Source organism: Mytilus californianus, unplaced genomic scaffold (genome assembly GCF_021869535.1).
Source record: "Mytilus californianus isolate M0D057914Y unplaced genomic scaffold, xbMytCali1.0.p SCAF_14, whole genome shotgun sequence".
Taxonomy (NCBI): Eukaryota; Metazoa; Mollusca; class Bivalvia; order Mytilida; family Mytilidae; genus Mytilus; species Mytilus californianus.
Window position 1 is genome coordinate 37,582,911 of NW_026262626.1, and position 24,268 is coordinate 37,607,178.

The 24,268-nt window shown below is 32.5% G+C and overlaps 1 protein-coding gene across 1 annotated transcript in view; it reads right to left on the minus strand.

Moving 5' to 3' along the window:
* LOC127724481 (cold shock domain-containing protein E1-like) overlaps positions 1 to 24,268 on the minus strand; it is a 51,936-nt gene that overhangs the window by 5,862 nt on the left and 21,806 nt on the right. Inside the window, exons 6-14 of the mRNA XM_052231462.1 lie at positions 22,405 to 22,559; positions 21,686 to 21,887; positions 20,968 to 21,131; positions 16,617 to 16,788; positions 15,788 to 15,931; positions 14,633 to 14,774; positions 12,826 to 12,947; positions 11,466 to 11,638; positions 10,649 to 10,775 (exon numbers count right to left, since the gene is read on the minus strand). Of these exons, the coding sequence (XP_052087422.1) occupies positions 10,649 to 10,775; positions 11,466 to 11,638; positions 12,826 to 12,947; positions 14,633 to 14,774; positions 15,788 to 15,931; positions 16,617 to 16,788; positions 20,968 to 21,131; positions 21,686 to 21,887; positions 22,405 to 22,559 (1,401 nt within the window). The remainder of the gene's footprint in view (positions 1 to 10,648; positions 10,776 to 11,465; positions 11,639 to 12,825; positions 12,948 to 14,632; positions 14,775 to 15,787; positions 15,932 to 16,616; positions 16,789 to 20,967; positions 21,132 to 21,685; positions 21,888 to 22,404; positions 22,560 to 24,268) is intronic.

Here is a 24,268-nt window from a genome sequence, read left to right on the forward strand (position 1 = left end):
CAAAGAACCCCAAGAATTCAATTTTTGTTAAAATCAAACTAAGTTTAATTTTGGACCCTTTGGACCTCAATGAAGACCAATTTAAAAAACGGGACCCAAATTAAAAATCTAAAAACACGGTTAGATTTGGCATATCAAAGAACCCCAATAATTCAATTTTCGATGAAATCAAACAAAGTATAATTTTGGACCCTTTTGACCTCAATATGAACCAATTTGATAGCGGGGCCTACAAATAAAAAATCTAAATACATGGTTAGATTCAGCATATCAAAGAACCTCATATATTCAATTTTTGTTGAAATCAAACAAAGTTTAATTTTGGACCCCAATTTGGACCAACTTGAAAACTGGGCCCATAATCAAAAATCTAAATACATGTTTAGATTCAGCATATCAAAGAACCCCATATATTCAATTTTTGTTGAAATCAAACAAAGTTTAAATACTGGACCCTATCTTGGACCAACTTGAAAACTGGGCCCATAATCAAAAATCTAAACACATGTTTAGATTCAGCAAATCAAAGAACCCCAAGAATTCAATTTTTGTTAAAATCAAACTAAGTTTAATTTGGACCCTTTGGACCTCAATGTAGACCAATTTAAAAACAGGACCCAAAAATTAAAAAACCTAAATACAGGGTTAGATTTGGAATATCAAAGAACCCCAATAATTCAATTTTAGATGAAATCAAACAAAGTTTAATTTTGGACCCTTTTGACCTCAATATGAACCAATTAGATAACAGGGTCCACAAATAAAAAATCTAAATACATGGTTAGATTCAGCATATCAAAGAACCCCATATATTCAATTTTTGTTGAAATCAAACAAAGTTTAATTTTGGACCCCAATTTGGACCAACTTGAAAACTGGGCCAAAAATCAAAAATCTAAATACATGTTTAGATTCAGCATATCAAAGAACCTCATATATTCAATTTTTGCTAAAATCAAACAAAGTTTAATTTTGGACCCTTTGGACATTAATGTAGACCAATTTGAAAACTGGACCCAAAATTAAAAATCTAAATACACTGTTAGATTCGGCATAACAAATAAATAAATGTGATCAAAGATTTTACAAATCTAATGCGCCATACTGTGCAATTAAAGATTACTTCTTGAAATTTTTCAATATTTGAAATTTGAAAAAAAAATAATATTTGAAGAATAATTCTTTTTAATTTCTGAAATCTGAAATGAGAAAAAATTGGCCCCCCACAATTTCTTTTTATCCCCCCCCCCCCCCCTTTTTCCCCCAAAAAAATTCTTTCCCTCAAGATATGGTCATAATCTCAATTCAAATTTCCAATGGAGTTGGCAACCATAATTACCCATTTAAATTTACCATAGTGCTAACTTAATCTATTTTATAATAGAATTAATAAAAATATAGTGTCAAATCTTTCATATGGATTTTTTTGTAAAAAAAAAAGATGAAAACATTTGCAGATATTTTTACTGGTCTTCCTTTATAAATATGCATTTCTTTAAACATAATTTAAAAGCAGTGTAAGGGAAGTAACCAAAACGTTGTATTTGGATTACCTCCCTTACACTGTTTTAGATTATCTTTATTGTTCATTAACCATTACTTTATACATAATTTAAAAGCAGTGTAAGGGAGATAATTTCAATGATGTATTTGATTTATCTCCCTTACACTGCTTTAAATTATGTTTTGTACTAAAGTATTTGTCCATTAACCAGGACAACCTTGTTTTTCCCCCTTTTTTGCCCCTAATTCCTAAACGGTTTGAGCCATAACCCCCCAAAGCAAATCCTAACCATCCCTTTGTGGTATGGAAACTTGTAGTATAATTTCAGAGAGATCCATACACCCTTCCACAGTTATTGTCTGGAAACTAGAAAATGCTCATTTTTGGCCCCTTTTTGGCCCCTAATTCCTTAACTGTTGGTACCATAACCCCGAAAATCAATCCCAACCTTCCTTTTGTGGTATTTAACCTTATGGTCAAATTTCAAAAAGATCCATTCACTTAAACTAAAGTTAGAGTGCGAAAACCAATATGTATTCGGACGACGACGCCGGACGACGACGACGCCGGACGACGACGACGACGACGACGACGACGACGACGCCAACGTCATACCAATATACGACCACAAAATTTTTTTGCGGTCGTATAAAAACTAAACATTGAGCAATGAACCTTGAAAATGAGGTCAAGGTCAAATAAAACCTGTGTGACTGACATATAGATCATAAAATATTTCCATACACCAAATATAGTTGAACTATTGCATATAGTATTAGAAAAAAAGACCAAAACTCAAAAACTTAACATTGACCACTGAACCATGAAAATGAGGTCAAGGTCAGATGACACCTGCCAGCTAGACATGTACACCTTACAATCATTCCATACACCAAATATAGTAGACCTATTGCATACAGTATAAGAAAAACAGACCAAAACACAAAAACTTAACTATAACCACTGAAACATGAAAATGAGGTCAAGGTCAGATGACACCTGCCAGTTGGACATGTACACCTTACAGTCCTTCCATACACCGGATATACAAGACCTATTGCTTATAGTATCTGAGATATGGACTTGACCACCAAAACTTAACCTTGTTCACTGATCCATGAAATGAGGTCGAGGTCAAGTGAAAACTGTCTGACGGGCATGAGGACCTTGCAAGGTACGCACATACCAAATATAGTTATCCTATTACTTATAATAAGAGAGAATTTAACATTACAAAAAATCTTAACTTTTTTTTCAAGTAGTCATTGAACCATGAAAATGAGGTCAAGGACATTGGACATGTGACTGACAGAAACTTCGTAACATGAGGCATCCATAAACAAAGTATGAAGCATCCAGATCTTCCACCTTCTAAAGTATAAAGCTTTTAAGAAGTTAGCTAACGCCGCCGCCGGATCACTATCCCTATGTCGAGCTTTCTGCGACAAAAGTCGCAGGCTCAACAAAAATCATATTCTTAATTCTGAATGCATTTTCTGATACAGAATTAAATAATTTTGTTTTTTCGTCAGTGATCTCCCCAGGCCGTTTTAGCGTCACGGCACCGTGACGCTATAATTTTTTCCCATGACACTATAATTATTTCCGCGACGCTATAATTATTTTGATGATGCTATTTTTTCTTGTCTCTATTACAGGGCTTCCAAAATTATTTTTAGCCAGCCGGACATTTTATATATATTATCCCGATTTTAATCCCTTAAGACTAAATAAATAAAAGGCAATTATGGTAATCAGTTGCCGAGTTGGCCATCCCAATGATTGACATTAAAAAAAAAAACGATATTAAACTTTCTTTGATTCAAATTCGAAGTTCTGACGTTAACTATTTAATTGGCAGTGCATCATTCGAAGTGTACAACATCAGCGTACTTATATCTGCTTAGACTCTTTATTTGTGCAAAATAACGTTGTCAAAAACTTTACTTTCGTTTTTTAAATCTAAACGGGATGTTATCTTGACAATGGTAAAACATGGACCAGAGACGGATACGTAAATTCCGTGTACGTTTGCAAAGCATGAATGAGTGTAAGTAGCTCATTCTACGTTATTTCTTCAAGAAAATATTCGAAATAAACGTGAGATAAATGTATCAATGACAATTTAAGCATTTTTTGAAGAAATTAGGATGCATAATTAAATTTCACACCTGCGCACACGTGTACTAGTTCAAACAGAGACATGTCTCTGGTTCAAACAACGTGGTTATGACGATTTTTCATTTTCACCTTTTTAATTTTTTCATCAAATCATATTTGTAAACGTATTTCTGATAATTTAAATCTTTTTAACTAAATTAATTAGATGCAAACCGCTGAAATGTAAGAAAATAACTTTGAATAGACCGATCAATGTCCGGTTCAAAATAGTTTACCTGTCACCTGATCAGGTAAATTTCAGCTGTTCGACAACTAATTAGCCTCGATTAAAATGAGAAGGTATTAAAGTAGGGGTTGTTTTGATAGTACTTAATGGTCATGTCACTTTTATGACCGGAAATGTGTGGCTGTTAAAGGCAAAAGGTTGGGTCAAAAAGATCGCGAATTATGTTAAAATGACCCGTCTCTTAAGACTTAAGCCTTGAAAACTAAAAAGTAGATGTCCGTTTCATGCTTTGCCCAGCCGGACTTTTACCGGACATTATACAAATGACCGGAATATATGACCGTTTTGGAAGCCTTGCTCTATTATCTATACATTGCTGCAAAATTGATGTCCTAAATTTTGAACTTCCATCTAATTACCGCTTGTAATCATAAAAAATATATCACCTTTAATTGTAATCCCTTCAAGTCTGACAATACAGACAATTAAGAGTGATTAAATAGGTGTTAATTGCCCTTTGCGTGATAAATGTTTGGATACGAATACCCTAAGATGACACTTATGACATGACTAATAACACGTGGTCCAATCGAAAATTTTGACATCGAGAAAATAGAATCAGAAAATCATAAGGACAATTCGAATTCTACGATTGCATCATGGCATAACCGTCTCCTAAGAGAAGAAAAAACTACGTGGGGTACCTCGATGTTGACAAAATGGCTGACAAATTCAAGTTGTACAAGTACGCAATTTTTGTTATGCCAATGTAACAGCAATTTTTCATTTATAAGTGAAGAGATTCAAAGATATAAATGATTTATTTCTTTAGAAAAGAGGTGAAAGCACTGACTTTACAGATTGGTTGTATGTTATTTCAAATTAACAACTTTTAAAGAAGTATTTCCTTTCCGGTACTTCTTACTCGAGAGCGTACATTAAACATTCTGATTTTCAGCAAAATAAGTTTGTTACTTCATTAGAACGTGATGAAAAATTTGCTCAAGTTAATCCATTTATTGTATTAAAAGCTTCATATTCATTCCAAATCGCTTGTCAAACATTGTTTATTTCTGTTAATTTTTCTTCGACCGCCATTGAAATATTTGTACAAACTATGGATAGGATGCGGGATTCATTGTAAGCGGAACAGCTATGACCAAAATCCACATTTTTACGATAATAACTACAGACGCACAAATGGCACAGCTGACAGAATAATAATGATCCCAAAAGGAATAAAATGCTTCGCTGGGGCGCAGCTTGATACGACCGCAGAGGTCGAACCCTGAACAGTTGGGTCAAGTATGGACACAACATTCAAGCTTGATACAGCTCTGAATTTGGATTGTGATTAAATATTTGACACAGCATAGGTTTCTGACACAGAAAGAATGTGGTCTAAGAACTTGAATTTTTTTAATTTACCTATTATGGTCCAATGTCCAAAATCAAAATACATGGTTAGATTCAGCATATCAAAGAACCCCATATATTCAATTTTTGTTAAAATCAAACAAAGTTTAATTTTGGACCCCAACTTGGACAAACTTGAAAACTGGGCCCATAATCAAAAATCTAAACACATGTTTAGATTCAGCATATCAAATAACCCTAAGAACACAATTTTTGCTAAAATCAAACTAAGTTTAATTTTGGACCCTTTGGACCTTAATGTAGACCAATTTAAAAAACGGGACTTAAAATTAAAAATCTAAATACACGGTTAGATTTGGAATATCAAAGAACCCAATAATTCAATTTTTGATGAAATCAAACAAAGTTTAATTTTGGACCCTTTTGACCTCAATATGAACCAACTTGATAGCGGGGCCCACAAATAAAAAATCTAAATTCATGGTTAGATTCAGCATATCAAAGAACCCCATATATTCAATTTTTGTTGAAATCAAAAAAAGTTTAATTTTAGACCCCAACTTGGACCAACTTGAAAACTGGGCCCATAATAAAAAATCTAGACACATGTTTAGATTCAGCATATCAAAGAACCCCAAGAATTCAATTTTTGTTAAAATCAAACTAAGTTTAATTTTGGACCCTTTGGACCTCAATGAAAACCAATTTAAAAAACGGGACCCAAATTAAAAATCTAAAAACACGGTTAGATATGGCATATCAAAGAACCCCAATAATTCAATTTTTGATAAAATCAAACAAAGTTTAATTTTGGACCCTTTTGACCTCAATATGAATCAATTTGATAACGGGGCCTACAAATAAAAAATCTAAATACATGGTTAGATTCAGCATATCAAAGAACCTCATATATTAAATTTTTGTTGAAATCAAACAAAGTTTAATTTTGGACCCCAATTTGGACCAACTTGAAAACTGGGCCCATAATCAAAAATCTAAATACATGTTTAGATTCAGGATATCAAAGAACCCCATATATTCAATTTTTGTTGAAATCAAACAAAGTTAAAATACTGGACCCTATCTTGGACCAACTTGAAAACTGGGCCCATAATCAAAAATCTAAACACATGTTTAGATTCAGCATATCAAAGAACCCCAAGAATTCAATTTTTGTTAAAATCAAACTAAGTTTAATTTTGGACCCTTTGGACCTTAATGTAGACCAATTTCAAAAACAGGACCCAAAATTAAAAATCTAAATACACGGTTAGATTTGGAATATCAAAGAACCCCAATAATTCAATTTTAGATGAAATCAAACAAAGTTTAATTTTGGACCCTTTTGACCTCAATATGAACCAATTTGATAACGGGGTCCACAAATAAAAAATCTAAATACATGGTTAGATTCAGCATATCAAGGAACCCCATATATTCAATTTTTGTTGAAATCAAACAAAGTTCAATTTTGGACCCCAATTTGGACCAACTTGAAAACTGGGCCAAAAATCAAAAATCTAAATACATGTTTAGATTCAGCATATCAAAGAACCTCATATATTCAATTTTTGCTATAATCAAACAAAGTTTAATTTTGGACCCTTTGGACCTTAATGTAGACCAATTTGAAAACTGGACCCAAAATTAAAAATCTAAATACACTGTTGGATTCGGCATAACAAATAAATAAATGTGATCAAAGATTTTACAAATTTAATGCGCCATACTGTGCAATTAAAGATTTCTTCTTATATTCAATATTTGAAGAATAATTTTTTTAATTTCTGAAATCTGAAATGAGAAAAAATTGACCCCCCGCAATTTCTTTTTATCCCCCCCCCCCCCCCCCCCCCTTTTTTTTCCCCCAAAAAATTCTTTCCCTCAAGATATGGTCATAATCTCAATTCAAATTTCCAATGGAGTTGGCAACCATAATTACCCATTTAAATTTACCATAGTGCTAACTTAATCTATTCTATAATATAATTAAAAATATAGTGTCAAATCTTTCATATGGATTTTTTTGTAAAAAAAAAAAGATGCAACATTTGCAGATATTTTTACTGGTCTTCCTTTATAAATATGCATTTCTTTAAACATAATTTAAAAGCAGTGTAAGGGAAGTAACCAAAACGTTGTATTTTGATTACCTCCCTTACACTGTTTTAAATTATCTTTATTGTTCATTAACCATTACTTTATACATAATTTAAAAGCAGTGTAAGGGAGATAATTTCAATGATGTATTTGATTTATCTCCCTTACACTGCTTTAAATTATGTTCTGTACTAAAGTATTTGTCCATTAACCAGGACAACCTTGTTTTCCCCCCTTTTTTGCCTCTAATTCCTAAACGGTTTGAGCCATAACCCCCCAAAGCAAATCCTAACCATCCCTTTGTGGTATGGAAACTTGTAGTATAATTTCAGAGTGATCCATACACCGTTCCACAGTTATTGTCTGGAAACTAGAAAATGCTTATTTTTGGCCCCTTTTTGGCCCCTAATTCCTTAACTGTTGGTACCATAACCCCCAAAATCAATCCCAACCTTCCTTTTGTGGTATTTAACCTTATGGTCAAATTTCAAAAAGATCCATTTACTTAAACTAAAGTTAGAGTGCGAAAACCAATGTGTATTCGGACGACGACGCCGGACGACGACGACGCCGGACGACGACGACGACGCCAACGTCATACCAATATACGACCACAAAATTTTTTTGCGGTCGTATAAAAACTACGCATTCCACATGCATTAACAGACTATTTGTTAGATCTCCTTGCTAAATGTATTTATTTCTATGTAAATGCATTGTTTCAATTTAGTGATTAAAGTAGCTTAACTTCTTAAAATTATATATCTTTTTGATGAGAAACAACTGGGACTAACAGTGTTCTCCACAGGATTTTTGGATAGCACCAGGGTAACGCGTGTGAACAGCTTGGTGAAATGATTCATACAATCAGTTGTGGCGCGTGGCAACGCTATATTTCTAGTTACTGCAGTTTTTATGTCTCTTGTTTTGTTTTAATACTGTGGTACTGTGTTATGTCAGAATATTATTGGTTAAAAAGATCAATAAACAGTTTGTATACTTTTAATATTTTTTAAAAATAAATAAAACATGATTCATTACATAATATTCATCTAAATTTAAAGTAATTAAATCTTTTATAAAATCCATGATCAATAAAAATAAAATATCATTCAAACAGGAACATATACATTGTTAGATATACTGTTCCCAGATTCAAAAGAGAACAAAAATATTCAATTTAAAAAACTTTCTAGTTTCTAGAAAGAAAGTTGTTGTATGTGAAAGGATTCCTGTCATAAGGAGATATAAAATTAACAAGAACAAAATTGTGTTATAATTTGAACCAGTTTCTATCTTAAATTTTGATAAAAAGAAATTTTTCATAAATTTTAAAACATTTTGCCATAGATTTCATGTACATGTAAATATTAACCTTTCTTGTCTTTGGTGATAATCAAACATAGATACAGACTTAATACTGCACTGAAATCTAAAACTTTATTTGTCATGACCCATTTAAAAAGAATTCCTAAATCTATAAATTTATCTTAGGTCTATAGATCTATAAGTAACCATATTCAATGTCAAGAACAAAGTCTCCCTATTTTCCCGCCTAAATGACAGGAAGTAGAACTGTAGATATAAATAGATTTAACATGTGCTTCTGTTGTTTACCGACTGTGCAAGGGCTGTATAGCCAGTCAAGGTCGTTAAAAACTTCCATTTGTTGTCTGTTATTCATTAATGATCATATGGATATAGATATCCAGTTTGAAGATACAGTCATGCATTTTATTTATAAAATAGAATAGATTGCAGTTAATTGTAAATAATCTTGAATATTCTATGTGAACTAACTGGGTCATATGATCCTTCCCCTTTGAATTACTTGTTGACAGTTTGAAACGGGAATATCATGCAATAACTATGTCATAATTAAAGATAATTTTGGCCATGGTTTAATCAGAAACATATAAAACTATAATATAAGTATTGAGCTAACTTTATAATGTACAAAATATGTACCGTCGTGTGTACAACTATCGGGTCAACACGGTTTGTGTACAAAGTATTTGCCGACTTGTCAGGTGGTGAGTTAAGCCTTAAAATAGTTATCTTTGATCATAAAGTTATGATCTCTAAATTAAAACACAAAAGAATCATGTAAAAAGTGTTAATTACATCGATTAAATCCAATCAACAAAGGTTAACCTCATAAAGGTAAATCGATCACGTGGTGAAAACAATCTGTGTTGAACTGGTTTGAACTGGTCAAATTTCACCTAGAATTTTAAACCGCACGGAAAAGATTTAACAAGTCGTTTAAAACTTTACCGATTTACGATTTATTAACTGAAAATTTTAGCACCACGGAGAAAAATTATACATCGCGGTAAGAACGATACCACCATGGTAAAAAATTATACATCGCGGGCCCGCGGTCCTTTAAGGGCCTGGGGAGAACACTGACTAATACAATGAGTCCTAGGAAACAATGAATTTCATTAACATGATAAACAGAATAGTTTTTGAATTGAAATTTTATTAGTATATGATACTTTCTTTTTCTTTTTGTACTAGATATTTAGTTGGTAGTTTCTGACAATAGTAAAAATATAATTGTGTAACTAAAAATGAATATTGAAGACATAAACTGAAACAACTGCTATACTTTGTTATGAATTGAACAATTTAAACATTACTTAAAGGAAATAGAGCATCATCGCGATGCGACAAATGACATTGAAAAAAAATACTATTTATTTTTTACGACAAATGTGATGCTATCCAAAATTTCTGGGGAGAACACTGTTCGTATGTTTAAAACCTAACATCACAATAAATAAATCTGATTTACAATTTTGGCTTTGCTGAATTTTTACAATCAGACTAACCAAGACCATTAGATCTGAAAACCATAAAAGAAGTCATAGATAGCTTGAACGCAAGTGTCGTGTGGTTTTCGTGTGACAATCATGATCACGCACTTTTCGCTTTATTGAGCATAAACATTACCAGATAATCTGATCAATGCACAAATAAATCTATAAATTCAACAAACTATAAATTTTTATAAGTTTGTATGACTTTTTAAAATTCAAATATCCATCAAAATACCATGTTCTCTCAAGCAAAGAAAATTGGTACCCTTAAAAATAGATAACTCCACAGTATAGTTCGAACATACATACCTCGAGTGAAATGGTTACTTTTGGCAGTGTGTCTATATTCTAAGCATACATACTTTGGGGGGAATGGTTATCTTTGGCAGTATGTGTATATTTTGGACATACATGCCTTGGTTGGAATGGTTACTTTTGATAGTTCATGTGTAGAATGGCTTATTTTGTAAATTGTATAAATTATAGCATACAAACCTCCGTTGGAATGGTTCCTTTTGGCAGTTTGTGTATATTTTCAGCACTGTGTTTGGCACTTTTTCTGCAGAGTGTATATTCCACTTCATCTCCAAGATCAAGGTCATTTGGATCACCTTCATATGAGCTGTAAAAAAAACAATTGTCAAAGAAAGCTGTTTTTTTTAATATTTAACTCTTTTTTAATTTGAGTAAAAAGAACATTTTATTCAATTTATATTCCTATGCATATAGTGTTCAAAACGACAATAATTAAAATGTTTCCCAATTGGGGATTTCATCAGTTGTTTTTACATCGTATTTGGTTTTTTTGTTAGTTGAAAAGTTTGATTTGATGAAAGCTTAAGATCTTTGATTTGATTCTGATTTTTGGTGTTTTAACGCCACTTTTAAGCACCGCTTTTGGGCTATTTTGTGGCGGCCAGTTTTTATTGGTTGAGGAAGCCGGAGTGCCCGGAGAAAACCACGACCTTCGATAGGAAAACTGACAATCCTAGTCAATTAAGATTGGAGTCGAGTGCATCCGCCCAAGCGAAGTTCGAACTCACAACCTCAGTGTTGACTGGCTAGTAATTACAGTAGTAACTACTTAGACCACTCAGCCACTGAAGCCCCTAAGATCTTTGATAATTTCAGTTTAATTTATTCTCTATGTTAGTCTTGGAGCAATTAAGAGTTTGACATATGGAAAAGACACACATCCCTTGTTGAAAATATTTCCAATGACCTATAAATGTCTTTTGGTTGTGTTGACTGGTTGCTGTCACAATGTTTTATACCACACATTTCCATTTATTTCTATGATATTCTGCCTTACCTAAAGTGAAAGAAGACTTCCTTTTCATGATCAGAGTTTTCAATAAATCCGTAATTATCTTTCAATGTGGCCACAAATCCCTGACACTTGTTGTTGAGGTTACGTAAAACCACTCTAACGTTTACACCGGTTCTTGTTTTAGTTGATTTTACTTCGCCGAGATTGAATTCCACCTGAAATTATACATTAATGCTTGGTTGGTTCAAATATGAGATATAACATGGTTGAGATATGAGATACAACATGGTTGAGATATGAGAAATAACAGGGTTGAGATATGAGAAATAAAATGGTTTAGATATGAGAAATAACATGGTTGAGATATAAGATATACAACTGTTGAGATATGAGAAATAACATGGTTGAGATATGAGATACACCAAGGTTGAGATATGAGAAAAAACAGGGTTGAGATATGAAAAATAACATGGTTGAGATGCGAGATATACCATTGTAGAGATATGAGAAATAAAATGGTTGAGATATGAAATAAACCAAGGTTGAGATATGAGATATAACAGGGTTGAGATAAGAGAAATAACAGGGTTGAGATACTAGAAATTACATTGTTGAGATATGAGATACAAAATGGTTGCGATATGAAAAATAACATGGTTGAGATATTAGAAATAACAGGGTTGAGATATGAGAAATAACAGGGTTGAGATACTAGAAATAACAGGGTTGAGATATGAGATTTTACCAGGTTGAGATACGAGATATTTAATGATTGAGATATGAGATATACCATGGTTAAAATATAAAAAATCTAACACCAGCAAAAGAGACAAAGAAATAAAAGACACATGAAGGTGAGGCATGCCTCAGAGAATTATAAAATCTTACCAGATGGTGTTTTGTATTTTTATCATTCGTTGATTCTTTGTCTTACCGTTTCAAAGTTCATGCTCGAGCAAAAAAAGAATCATCATATTTGTGTGGTTAATCATGTTCAATGATGATCTAAGCCTTATTAGTTTGAGCTTGTCTGACTTTAAGATTTAGTAGCATGATAAAATTTTGCAAAGTAATCACAATTTTACTTTACTTTATTTTATTAAATACATTTAAAACTTCATTACTGCAAAATCTGGTTATATCCTTGTTATTTCTTCAAAGATTTTTACAGTGAAGACTTCTCTTCACAAAAGTTTTTAAATGCTTATATCTTTAACACATTAACAGTAAACACAAAGTTTTTTTAACCTCTGACAGCTTCTTTCGTTTAAGACAAAAACCAAGAGCAAATATATATAAATTTCTGGCTTAATATTACTTATTTGGCAAATATCTTTTAAAATATATCAACTATTTGGAACCTGGTAATTTTGAAACTTCTGTAAATCACATTATTTCTTACCTTATCTCCATATCTGGGAGCATTTTTCAGTTCCAAGACATCTTTGATTGTGTAAGAAATTTTCTGAATTTTTTCATCAAAATCAAATATTATAATTCCAGTTTCAGCTTCTTTTATTTTACCTGAAATAATTCATAGATACATGTATAGTAAATAAAATTACACATTAAAAACTATTGAATAAAAGTAATTAAATTGGACCCAAGTTCAAAGTTGAAAGAACAATGCAGTTGTGTTGATTTGTTCGCATAAAGTATATCAATATTTAAATTGGAAAAATATTGGTTTTCACCAGACATAAAATGATCAAATCTGCATCTGACATAGAAAATAAGGTTAACAAAGAATGACAATGGTCCTATGATGTAAACATATAAATATAAATACACAAACATGTACAGTCAATAGTACATATCTGGGATATCTGCAATAGTATATATACATAGTACATACACTGATGATTTCTATAGGTACGTTTGATTTCATATCAAAGATTAAAAAAATTGTAAATTATTGTTTCTGCTGTATAAGAATGATTTTTTATGGACTAAATCATCAGTCAATACAATGGTGCTTCACTGTGGGTCCCTTGTTTCAATGTTTGTGTTTCCTTTTTGAAGATACTTTTCTGAGCAAGTAGTCGAGTATCATTTGGTAAAGCCAATGAGTTCATGATAAGTAATTCTTCACCATTGACATCCCTAATAAATATATACCTGGACTTATATGGTAGGCCTCTACAATAACTTTTTTTCAACTTGCCCAATAGGACAAGTACATACCAAAACTTACTTGTCCGAATGGAATTGTAACTTGACCAAAAAACAACTTTAGTTTATATTAACCTTTTTTGCATTTTAGGTTGATTCAATGAACAAAATGAATTAAAACAATAGAACAGAATTTGATCTATATCTCTTGATATCCTTTTCAAAAACATGAGTCGAGAACAACTGAATCTAGTCATGTCTAGTCACAGGACTTAGGTTCTAGTTTTCATCAAAGCCAAAATCTCATCAGACTCTGCACATCAGGCACAGTCTGGTAGGCCTGTCAGTCTACACTCATTTGGTTTGTATCCTGGTCTTTTATGTTGATATTGATTATTATGATTAATGCCTTACTACAATCAGATTTGTTTTTAATATATTAAAATGTTTATTCAAACACAATCAAAAATTGTTTGTCTAAATATGATCAAATATGATTTTCTGAATTCTATGGTCAATAATTTCTTCATTTTTATTTTTAAAATGTTTTTGTTGAATAAAATTTATAATATATTCATTATAAAGCAACAGAATAACGTAGGGAAAGGAAGTACTGGTTTGTCTTGATCCCGAAATATCGCCATCGATGAAAACATGGAGCCGATTCCTATTTGTTGATTCCTATTTGTTTCGTGCCGGTGTCTTGTTACCTTATATACAAAGCCCACTGCTGATTCCATTGGTAAGACTGGTTTCCAAGAATAGTATGCCTTTTATCTGTTATAAAGTTTTTGACAAAGAACCAGTTTTAAATAATTGATCGCAAGTAAACATGTCAAATTAATATTTGTTTTTTATCTTCTTTTCTGGATTTTTGTTTATTACTTTGATTATCAAAGTTGGATTTAATTTATTTTCTACAAAATGATTTTACTTCTCCTGTCGGACAAGCTTGATATGGCTTTTACTTGTCCGACCTTTTTTTACATCTGGTACCGGACAATCGGACAAGTCTTAGTGTCGAGCCCTGTATGGGGCTATGGGCATTGGGTTCCTTATCCACAGTTCCAAGGTTGATTTTGATGATAAATATTTACCTGGACTTTTATGGGCGTTGGGTTCCTTATCCACAGTTCCAATGTATTTTTCTGGATGGATGACTAGAAATGATACACTTCCTTTAGATAAATATTTGATTCTGATAGCCATAAGTTTGTTACCATTTGATGCTGAAGGATCCTGAAAGCAAAGTTAAACACTTTAATTTACAACATAAACCATATCAATTTTTTTAAGCTAGGTAAATTTTATTTCATATTAAGAAAATCTTTACAAATAATTGCAATAATGGCTGAGAAAATAAATTGATTAATTAGTTTTTTTTCTTCTTTTTGTTAACCTCTAGCTGATTGTTGCTGTAGTTTTTTTTTTATTTTATTTTGTTCTATTCTATATTTTGTGTAGTTGGGTATATATTGATACATATATAAACCAACATCTCCTGCTCTCCATGATGTTACAATAATGTATAGGAATCTTTAAAACAAAACATATCATTACCTTGATTTAATTATTTTGTACATAAATAGGCCATTAGTTTTCTCATTTGAATTGTTTTACATTTGTCATTTTGGGGCCTTTTATAGCTGACTATGTGGTATGAGCTTTGCTCTTTGTTGAAGGCTGTACTGTGAACAATAGTTGTTAATTTCTGTGTCAATTTGATCTCTTGTGGAGAGTTGACTCATTGGCAATCATACCACATCTTATTTTTATATTAACTCGTAATTTCCTTGTATAAGCAATACAATTTACTGGCTTTTGAGCTTCATACAAAATGTGCATACATCGATTCAGATAATTCCCAAAGATTTACATGAATTAAATCTGTCAGAGAAATTTTTGTTTTCAAAATAATATCACCATAAAAATCAAATTTCACTTTTAACACATTTGAACTAACATAAAGCAAATGTGAAAATTTTGTTGCAAAAAATCTGTCCTACTGTCAAGTCCTAGGAATAAATAATTAATGACAATATAAAACAAGTAGTGAGCTAGCTTGGATCATTTTGGATATCCCACTTACCAAAAAATCCTCATTTTGGCTTCAACGTCTTAAATACAGTTAGGACTGAGATACAGTAGCTAGACTAATATCATGAAGGTGCACCTATATGAAAAATATTTCTGGTGAAAGACATAACCAAAGATTTCTACAGATAGGTCTTGAACAATGCTACTATGTGTACCTGTGTTACTGTAAATTCTACTTCTTCGTTAGTTTTGACTTCTTTTTTTGGATCCAGTAATTCACTGAAGTGGAAAAACATCCTTGCTTCTCGCTCCGTACATTGTATAAATCCATATCCATCTTTTAAATTTGTAATTACACCCTGAAAAAGCCATTCAATTGTATTAAAAAACATCATCATCTTTTTTCACATCTTAAAAGAATTCACCTAAAAACAAACTACATTGGCCTACAAATAGCTTTTCTCTTAACAAACTACAATAAAAACACATTATAATTTATACTCAAACTCTCTGAGTTTTATCAAAGTGTCCCACAATCTCTGGAAAGTTATTTTTCATGAATATTTCTGGACTAACAAGAAGCAATGGCCAAAATCTGCACTGTGTCTCTAAGGATCAGATAGTAGATACATATATAGCTATACACTTTGAACCTTTAACTTTTTACATTTATTATTTTTTGAGTAACAGAGTAACAGATGCCATCTCAACATAGACAAATGACGTCATTATATTATAAATTCTTAAGGTGTATGGATCCTATGATATTATGCACATTTCTAAATATAGCTATAGAACACATCATAAATTAATGGAGAATGTGAGATGATGCACCCCCCCCCCCCCCCCTCCCCTCCCCCCCTTTGCATATAACTTTATAAACTTTATAATGGGACATAACTCAAGAACGGTAAAAGTGACACCACCCAAATTCGAACTTGATCCTGCTCAATGCTGAAAAAATTAAATAGGGAAAGCTGACTGATTTATGTCAATTTTAATCCTATAACACCAATTGAATATGCTTCATGAATTCAAACTTACTGTTTCCCTGTTCTCTTTATTGGCAGTAAATGATTCATCCAGAAGTTTGATATTTGTTGCTCGCTGAAGTTTATCTCGACGGTCAGTAGCAATGTTACATTCTACAACGTCACCTGACAACAAGGTATAGTCACCACCCTGATCCTTGTCACCAAATGGAATTTCTACAGCTCTGTTCAAAAAAAAATTCATTTTTATATCTTATGTATCTTGTGTATTGTAATAATATGTATTTTGCTTTTACGCAAGGATGCACCGACCTTGGAACAGGGAAGCAAAGTGGAGCATTTTATAGCAAACCTATAAATGTTGAATGGCTGTTTAATATAGTTTTATTAGATGACCTAAATTCTTGAACCATCAATTTACAAACATTATATGATCCTTCATGCCGATTAATTTTAAGATTGCAACTCAAGTCATGCTTACAAGTTTGATATGGAAAGACACATACAAGAACTGCGGACACTGTTGCTATGTCCCTTCAGCATTAAATAATAATCAAACATTTCTTGACATTAAATCTGTTGGAGGTGTAGTGATTGAAATTTTAGTCTGGAAAAATATGTGGATTTTTTATTATTAAGAAACTAACATTTCAACTCCTTAAGGCAAAGTTGACCTTAGATGGATTTGGCTATTATTTTTATGTCTTTTTTGGTCATATAATTCTTCAACTGTTTCGGTTCTTATATATCCTTGGCTTTAAAACATATGGCTTCAAGCTTTCCTGATGAAGGTAAATCCAGAATAGTGCCCTAGAAGCATGAAATTTAAAAAATGTGTTGTTTTAATGGACTTTGAACTGGCTTTCAGTAACTGCAAGTACTCTTAAAATCAGTACTTCAGGTCTTTTGTTTACCTATTATTTTTTTTGGTGCTCAGAACAGATCTGAGAAGTCCAGCCTTTACCAGCTAATTTTTACAGTTAGTTCTTTTTTGTGTTGTTACACCACTTTCCCATGTTAAGGGAGGGTTTAGAGCTTACTTACATGCTTAACCGCTGTCTGTTTTCAAGTGGTTTTCATCGGTTGCTGTCTGCCATAATTGTTCTTTAATTATTGCGGTCTCTTTTTAATTGTTTCACATTTTTTCATCACAGGCCTGTAATAGCTTACTATACAGTATGTGTTTTACTCATTGTTGAAGGTCGTACAGTGACCTATAATTGTTCGCATCTTTGTCCTTTGGTTATCAATGTACCACTTCTCCATATTTTTTTTTAACCATATCCAGACCTGAACTTAAATTTTAACCAAAGGCAACATGTAAGCAACGTTGCTGAACTATTATACTTTATAAAAGACAATTGAGATAAAATAGTTTTACCATATACCCTGTGCATAATAAGAATCAAAGAGAATTTTCTTTTTGAAAGAACAGGTCTTTGCACATCCATTTTAAAGGGCCAACATTTTCAAAAAGACCATTATTTCACAATAAAATCAAAAAAGTCAAAGACTACCTACAGATTTTTTTAAATAAAATGCTCCGCTGGGCGCAGCTTGATACGGCCGCAGAGGTCGAACCCTGAACAGTTGGGGCAAGTATGGACACAACATTAAAGCTTGATACAGCACTGAATTTGGATTGTGATTAAATATTTGACACAGCATAGGTTTCTGACACAGAATGAATGTGGTCTAAGAACTTAAAAATTTTAATTTACCTATTCAAACCATATCATTATTATTTTCTTTTATATATAAATCAGAAATAATCAATTTAAAATGGAAAATTTTAAAGAAAAAAAAAACCCTCCCCCAAAATTTTTTGAACCCCCTTATGATTCATCACCCCCAATCTCAATCCCAGCCTTCCCTTTGTGGTATGGTACCTTGCAGTACAATTTCAGAGAGATCCATACACTTGAACACAAGTTATTGTCTGGAAACTAGAAAAATGCTTATTTTTGGCCCCTTATTCCTACACGTTTTGGGCAATTACCCCCAAACTCAATTCCAGCTTTCCCTTTGTGATATGGAACCTTGTAGTACAATTTCAGAGAGATCCATACACTTGAACACAAGTTATTGTCTGGGAACTAGAAAAATGCTTGTTTTTAGGCCCCTTTTTGGCCCCAAATTCCTAAACGTTTAGGGCAATTACCCCCAAACTCAAACCCAGCTTTCCCTTTGTGATATGGAACCTTGTAGTACAATTTCAGAGAGATCCATAAACTTGAACAAAAGTCATTGTCTGGAAACTAGAAAAATGCTTGTTTTTAGGCCCCTTTTGGCCCCAAATTCCTAAACGTTTAGGGCAATTACCCCCAAAATCAATCAGAGAGATCCATACACTTGAACACAAGTTATTGTCTGGGAACTAGAAAAATGCTTGTTTTTAGGCCCCTTTTTGGCCCCAAATTCCTAAACGTTTAGGGCAATTACCCCCAAACTCAAACCCAGCTTTCCCTTTGTGATATGGAACCTTGTAGTACAATTTCAGAGAGATCCATAAACTTGAACAAAAGTTATTGTCTGGAAACTAGAAAAATGCTTGTTTTTAGGCCCCTTTTGGCCCCAAATTCCTAAACGTTTAGGGCAATTACCCCCAAAATCAATCCCAGCCTTCCCTTTGTGGTATGGTACCTTGCAGTACAATTTCAGAGAGATCCATACACTTGAACACAAGTTATTGTCTGGAAACTAGAAAAATGCTTGTTTTTAGGCCCCTTTTGGCCCCAAATTCCTAAACGTTTAGGGCAATTACCCCCAAAATCAATCCCAGCCTTCCCTTTGTGGTATGGTACCTTGCAGTACAATTTCAGAGAGATCCATACACTTGAACACAAGTTATTGTCTGAAAACTAGAAAAATGCTTATTTTTGGCCCCTTATTCCTAACGTTTTGGGCAATTACCCCCAAACTCAATTCCAGCTTTCCCTTCGTGATATGGAACCTTGTAGTACAATTTCAGAAAGATCCATACACTTACACACAAGTTATTATCATGAAACTAGAAAAATGCTTGTTTTTTGCCCCTTTTTTGGCCCGTACTTCCTAAAATTTTGAAGCAATTACCCCCAAAATCAATACCAGCATTCCCTTTGTGATATGGAACCTTGTGGTACAATGTCAGAGAGATCCATACACTAACACACAAGTAATGTCTGGAAGTTACAAAAATGCTTATTTTTGGCCCCTTTTTGGCCCCTAATTCCTTAACTGTTGGTACCATAACCCCCAAAATCAATCCCAACCTTCCTTTTGTGGTATTGAACCTTATGGTAAAATTTCATAGAGATCCATTCACTTAAACTAAAGTTAGAGTGCGAAAACCAATGTGTCTTCGGACGATGACGACGACGACGTCATACCAATATACGAACGCAAAAAAGGTCGTATAAAAATAATGACAATTATTGACAGTATAGTATTTGGCAATAAACTGCTTCGCTGAGCGCAGCTAGATACGCCCGCAGAGGTCCGACCCTGAACAGTTGGGGCAGAAATGGACACAATATTCAAGCTTGATTCAGGTCTGAATTTGGATTGTAATTAAATATTTGACATATTATAGGTTTCTGAATAAATGTATTCAAAGAACTTAAATTGGTTATATGAATTGAATTTATATTCAATTAAAAATTTCTTGCTGTTGTGCAACACTTAGTAAATCTGTTGTCAAGACTATAAACAAATAAAGTTCAATTAATTCTCAATGCCATATTAGAAATTTATGAAAATAAAAAGGGAGCTTACATCAATAGATATAAACAATTCACCAAAGTTTCATAAGAATTGGTGACAGCATTTTTGAATGATTGTCTGAAAACTGGAAAATCACCCTTTTTTTAATGAATAAAACCCCATAACTCAGAAATGTTAAATGTAAAATTTATAAAATTCTAAAGAGAGTTTACATCAATACATACAAACAATTCACCAAAGTTTCATAAGAATTGCTGAAAGCATTTTTGAGTTTTTGTCCGAAAACTGAAAAATCCCCCCTTTTTTTATGGATAAAACCCTGTAACTCGGAAACGTAAAATCTAAAATTTATAAAAATCAAAAGAGAGCTCATGTTAATAGATATAAACAATTCACCACAATTTCTTGCAAGTTGGTGAAAGCATTCTTGACTTATTGTCCGAAAACTGGAAAATCCCCCTTTTTTTAATGAATAAAACCCCATAACTCGGAAACGTAAAATCTAAATTTTATAAAAAACGAAAGGGAGCTCACGTCAATAGATATAAACAATTCACCAAAGTTTTATGCAAATTGGTTAAAGCATTCTTGAGTTAATGTCCGACATGTTGACGACGGACAGACGGACGGACAGACGGACAGAGGTATACCATAATACGTCCCGTAAACGGGCGTATAAAAAGTATATAATATTTTACCCCTTGGCAGATTCATAAGAGATTCGTCCTCCCAGAGGATCACTTTGTCGACGACTATTTTTAAGAGTTCTCTGGACTGAGCCTTGTATTTTGTTGACACTTATGTCCTCAAATATAACAGTTCCAATGGGTAAACTTTGAATATTTACTGCGACTTCCTTTGTCTGAAAAATAAATATAACAGTGCCAATGGGTAAACTTTGAATATTTACTGCGACTTCCTTTGTCTGAAAAATAAATACAACATTTTTAGTTGGTAAACTTTGAATATATACTGCAATATCTTTTGTCTGAAAAACAATATAACCATTCCAATGGGTAAACTTTCTATAATTACTGCGAATTTCTAAAAAATTGATAAAATATTTACTGCTACTTCCTTTGTGTGAAAAATAAATACTTATATTTACTGAGACTTCCTTTATCTGCAAAATAAATATAAAAGTTCAAATTGGTAAACTTGAATATTTATTGTGACTTCCTTTGTCTGAAAAATATTATGACATTCATGATTACTATCTAAGGAGTGTAAACTTTGAGATTTTCTTCACCAATGGTCATGTTAACCTCTTCAGGACTTACAAAAGTAATATCCCTTAACTGCTATGCATGGCCTTAATATAAATTGATGTAACATTTACTTCAAAAGGTCAATTGAAGTTAAATTTACATCATCTGTTTTATTGGGACAGCTAATCATAATTCATATTGAACTTACATTTCTACTTTGAACATCAAACTCAACATCATCCCCTAGATTTAGTTTGTTGATATCTCCTTTATATTCACTGTAGTGGAAAAAGATCTCCTTGACCACATCAGCTCGTTCGATAAAACCAAAAGAATCTTTTAAAGAGCAGACAACTCCTTGTACTTTACAACTGACTGGTTCAATCTGTCTTGCATGTAAGTTACCATTCCTGGGGAAAAAAATGTGTTTGTTAGCTTTACGTGTGATTTTCAATGTATAGACCATGGGGATGACTTATGAATCATGTATGACAGGAAAAACTCTAACTATTGATATTTTTTTACATCAATGAAATCCTTTTCAATTCTAAAATAAATATCTGAATATAAAATCAGACTGATTTTTCTCAGTAATTAAATAATTATACCAAAATAATGAGAGATAAAAAAAAACAATTGATATAAATACTACAACTTTCTATTCAAAAATGAGTTTTATAAATTACAGCCATAACTTACTGATCAGTGTTGAAAAACATCACATATTTTCACGAAGGATTGACTGATTGTTGGTTGCTTTACGTCCAGTGGAAAATATTTTATGTATGTTCAAGATGATTGAACAAAGGAGAAAATTTCCATAATAATTCGCAAACCATTTGGCATGTTTCAGGAAACCAGTTTTATAATAAAGTGTTTGTATTTGAACATTCTAATTTGAACTGACCTGTTTTTATTCTACTATACCTTTTATCAGTTGCTATATAAAACTGGACTTGATCTTGGGCTATTGGTTTAAAAGTCTTATCAATAACATCATCAGATCCATACGGTAAAAAGAAAACTTCTCCATTATGTTGGTAAGTTACCCTCCCAAGGCTATCTTCTGATAAAGCATAACCCTGCAATTATAAAATAAATACTGTAAATTAAGAAATTATTGCGTGCATTTATTATTGCAATTTTGTCATTTTAGATTAAAATGCGATTTTAAATTTTGCGATTTTGAGAAAAATCCTGTTTAATTCATATACAAAATTTTAAAATGCGAGTTTAAATTATTGCGTTTATAACCCTGTCGCATTTTTCGCAATAATAAAAACATCGCAATAATTTCTGAATTTACAGTAAACAAAACTTCAATTGTTATTATCATTATAAGATCAATGCCTTTAATACATCCCTTTTATATTACTGTGGATTCATTATTATTCATCATGTTCATGGGATACCAAGTTTCATTGGGTAAAGGTGAACCACGCATTTAAATGTTTAACAAAGTTCAAATTTTCTATAGGCTGAAGTCTGCCTCCGGGTACGGGATTTTCTCGCTGTGTTGAAGACCCATAGGTGGCCTTGGGCTGTTTTCTGCTCTTTGGTCGGGTTGTTGTCTCTTTGACACATTCCCCATTTCCATTTTCAATTATATTGTATGCAAACTTTGGCAAAACCATGAAACAATATTTCCCGTGATCCACGAAAAATAAATGAATTCACAGTACATAATGTATAGAGTAGATTTGGGTTATATATAAGTCAATTAGAATCACAAACAATCACCAGCCTTCACTGTGAAAAATCAGGACAAAGCATTACTTTTAACTGAAGGACTTTCTGTGTACTGTACCCTTCACAAGGACCTGAGGACTGTTCCAAAATTAACCTTGGTGAGAGGGGGGAGGGGGCACTCAAATTAATAAATTGTACGTGGTTGCATTTTCTTTACAATTTGAAAGATTTTATGAGACTAAAGTAAAATAAAAATCATATCTTTTTTGGGTGGTTAGGGTCTTGAACAAGTGCCTCCAATGAACACCTTTCTTTTAATTCTGGGACAGTCCTACAGTGTTCTCCCCAGGCCATTAAAGGACCGCGGGCCTGCGATGTATATTTTTTTACCGCGGTGGTATTGTTCTTATTGCCATGTATAATTTTTCTCCGTGGTGCTAAAATTTTCAGTTAAAAAATCGTAAATAGGTAAAGTGTTAAACGACATGTTAAATCTTTTCCGTGCAGTATATAAAATTCCAGGTGAAATTTGACCAGTTCAACACGGATTGTTTACACCACGTGATCGATTTACCTTTATGAGGTTAACCTTTGTTGATTGGTTTAATTGATGTAATTAACACTTTTTACATGATTCTTTTGTGTTTTAATTTAGAGGTCATAACTTTATGATCAAAGATAACTATTTTAAGGCTTCACTCACCACCTGACAAGTTGGCAAATACTTTGTACACAAACCGTGTTGACCCGATAGTTGTACACACGACGGTACATATTTTGTACATTATAAAGTTAGCTCAATACTTATATTATAGTTTTATATGTCTCTGATTAAACCATGGCCAAAATTATCTTTAATTATGACATATATTATTGCATGATATTCCTGTTTCATACTGTCAACAAGTAATTCAAAGGGGAAGGATCACATGACCTAGTTAGTTCTAGTAGAATATTCAAGATTATTTACAATTAACTGCAATCTATTCTATTTTATAAATAAAATGCATGACTGTACCTTCAAACTGGATATCTATATCCATATGATCATTAATGAATAACAGAAGTGATCTTGCAATTTTAATCCATAAGCACATGTTAA